We start from the raw sequence: 2,773 nt of genomic DNA on the forward strand, positions 1-2,773 counted from the left end.
TATCCCCACAACGCGAAGGGTATCTTCTCCAGCCACTCCTTGTAATTGTCAGACATCTTTCTCAATATAGTAGCCACCGTTTTGTTAGCGGCCCCCACCGCTCCATTTGTCTGAGGTCGATATGGAGATGACTTATGATGCTTGATTCTATACTTTTCAAGTATAACGGCTGTCTCGGCCTGAAAGTGAGTTCCATGATCACCGATGAACTCGTGCGGCACTCCGTACCGACGATGATGTCATTCTCGAATAAACTTGGCTACTTGCTTCGCATTTAGCACTTTGTAAGACTTGGCCTCTACCCACTTGGTAAAGTAATCAATAGCGACTAGGATATAACAATGCCCTCCTGTTCCTGAAGGGTTTACTTTTCCGATGATGTCGATTCCCCAGGTTGAGAAAGGCCAAGGTGACGTCATGGTGTATAGCATAGAAGGTGGTACATGTTGAATATTCGCAAATATTTGGCAATTGTGACAATGCCGGACATATCTCACGATAACTGCTTCCATTGTTGTCCAATAGTATCCTAACCTCATGATCTTCCGAACTAGCATGTGGGAGTTCATATGCTGCCCACATTCCCCGTCGTGGACTTCTTCCATGACCTTTTCTCGACGTTGTCTTGTCGACGCATCGCAACAGACACCCCGTGTCGTCTTCTTATACAATTGTCCATCGTTAGTTTTAACGAATTGGGCGGATAACATTCGCAATGCACGCTTTCCACGTGTATCGAGGTCTGCAGGGTATTCTCCCGCTTCTTTGAATCTCACAATGGATGCATACCAAGGTTCGCCGCTTTCCTCGCATCATCGCAACATTTATATAAGCCGGTGAAGACCTTCGTTCGACACACAATGGCATGCTATCCATATGATCGTGATGTTTATCAACGCTGCCGCTTTTGACAAAAGGCGTCAGCGAACTGATTTTCCTCCCTTGGGAGGTACACGTATCGCACCTCTTCGAAGAGTTTTTCTAGCTCTTCTATCTTAGCCTGGTAGGGTGCCATGCTGCTACTTTTGATCTTCCATGACCCCGTCACTTGATTAATGACCAAGGAGGAATCCCCGTTCACCGTCAACTTCATGACTCCTAACTTGTTAGCGCTCTGCAAACCAAGTAGGCATGCTTCGTATTCCGCGGCGTTATTTGTGACGGCGAAGTCCAATTTGATCGAAACTGGTACGTGCTCTCCTCTCGGGGAAATGATAAGGACACCTATTCCGCATCTCATGTTATTCGAAGCCCCATCGAAATATAGATCCCATACATCATCTTCGACATGGACAATATCCTCATCCGGGAACGACCAAGTGTCAACAATGTCGCTTTCTTCGATCGGATTATCGGCCAGAAATCGGCAACGACCTTTCCTTTTATCGCTTTCAGCGGCACGTATTTGATATCGAATTCCGATAGCATGAGGGTCCATCTTGACATTCTGCCGTTTAGCACCGGCTTTTCAAACAAGTACTTGATGCGGTCCATTCTGGAATATATACTCACACTATAGCTAAGCATATAGTGACGTAGCTTCTTCGTTGCCCAGACTAAAGCTAGGCATGTCTTTTCTAATGCTGTATACTTTGATTCATACTCCAAGAACTTTTTTACTAAGGTAGTAAATTGCTCTTTCTTCTTTGTCAACGGTTTGTGCCAAATTGCTCCCATCGCGTATCTCAGAATCGTTAAATACAAGATAGAGGCAAGCCGCTACAAAGTGATCGAGAACTCGGCGAGAAGATAACACTTCCTTTATCTTATCAAACGCGGCTTGGCATTGGTCATCCCAAATAATATGCTCCCCAACTTTCAATTTCTTAAAAATTGGTTCGCAGATCATAGTTAATTTTGAGACGAAACGGCTTATGTATTGCACTCGGCCTAAGAAACCTCGAATTTCTTTCTCGGTTTTAGGATGGGGGATTTCCATAATGGCTTTAATCTTTGATGGGTCGATTTCGATGCCACGGTGGCTAACGATAAGACCCAAAAGCTTGCCAGAGGTGACCCCGAACGCGCACTTCTGTGGGTTTAATCTCATATTATACTTTCTCAACCTCTCGAAGAATTTTCGTAATGCCATCAAATGGTTATTACGTTCCTTCGATTTTACGATCATGTCATCGACGTAGACCTCTACTTCCTTATGAATCATATCATGCAACAACGTCATTGTTGTTCTCTGGTAAGTCGCACCTGCATTTATTAATCCAAACGGCATCACTGTGTAGCAATAAGTGCCCCATGGTGTTGTGAAAGCAGTCTTGTGCATATCTTCCTCGGCCATTTTTATCTGGTTGTAACCGGCGTACCCATCCATAAAGGATAATAATGCATGGTTAGCGGTATTGTCAACCAAGATGTCAATGTGAGGTAACGGAAAGTCGTCCTTTGGACTAGCCTTATTTAGATCACGAAAATCAACACAGACCCGAACCTTTCCGTCTTTCTTTGGGACCAGCACCACATTAGCTATCCAATCTGAGTATTCCGATACTTTGATGAACCCGGCCTTGAACTATTTATCAATCTCTTCTTTGACTTTCAAAGACCACTCGACGCATTCTACGTGGCTTCGCTTTATCGGTTTGAACCCGGCTTGATCGGAATCTTGTGATCTCGCGATTTCCCTATCAATACCCGGCATATCTTTGTAGGACCAAGCAAATACATCTTTGAATTCATTCAACAATTCAACAAACCCCTTCCTTTCTCATGGGATCTAAGGTTGTTCCTATCTTAAGCTCCCGAGGCTCTAAGGTAG

General features: G+C 44.4%; 1 protein-coding gene across 1 annotated transcript; it reads right to left on the reverse strand.

Annotated features, from left to right (window-relative positions):
* Positions 1-892: 892 nt before the first annotated feature.
* Positions 893-1,438, reverse strand: LOC141627700 (uncharacterized). Its single transcript, XM_074440925.1, has one exon. It carries the CDS (start codon positions 1,436-1,438, stop codon positions 893-895), a length of 546 nt encoding a protein of 181 aa, XP_074297026.1.
* Between the last annotated feature and the right edge of the window lie 1,335 nt (positions 1,439-2,773).

Source organism: Silene latifolia, chromosome Y (assembly GCF_048544455.1).
Source record: "Silene latifolia isolate original U9 population chromosome Y, ASM4854445v1, whole genome shotgun sequence".
NCBI lineage: Eukaryota > Viridiplantae > Streptophyta > Magnoliopsida > Caryophyllales > Caryophyllaceae > Silene > Silene latifolia.

Bases quoted from the DNA above. Each gene is read 5' to 3' on its own strand.
- LOC141627700 (XM_074440925.1), bottom strand. From the start codon at position 1,438: ATGGACCCTCATGCTATCGGAATTCGATATCAAATACGTGCCGCTGAA.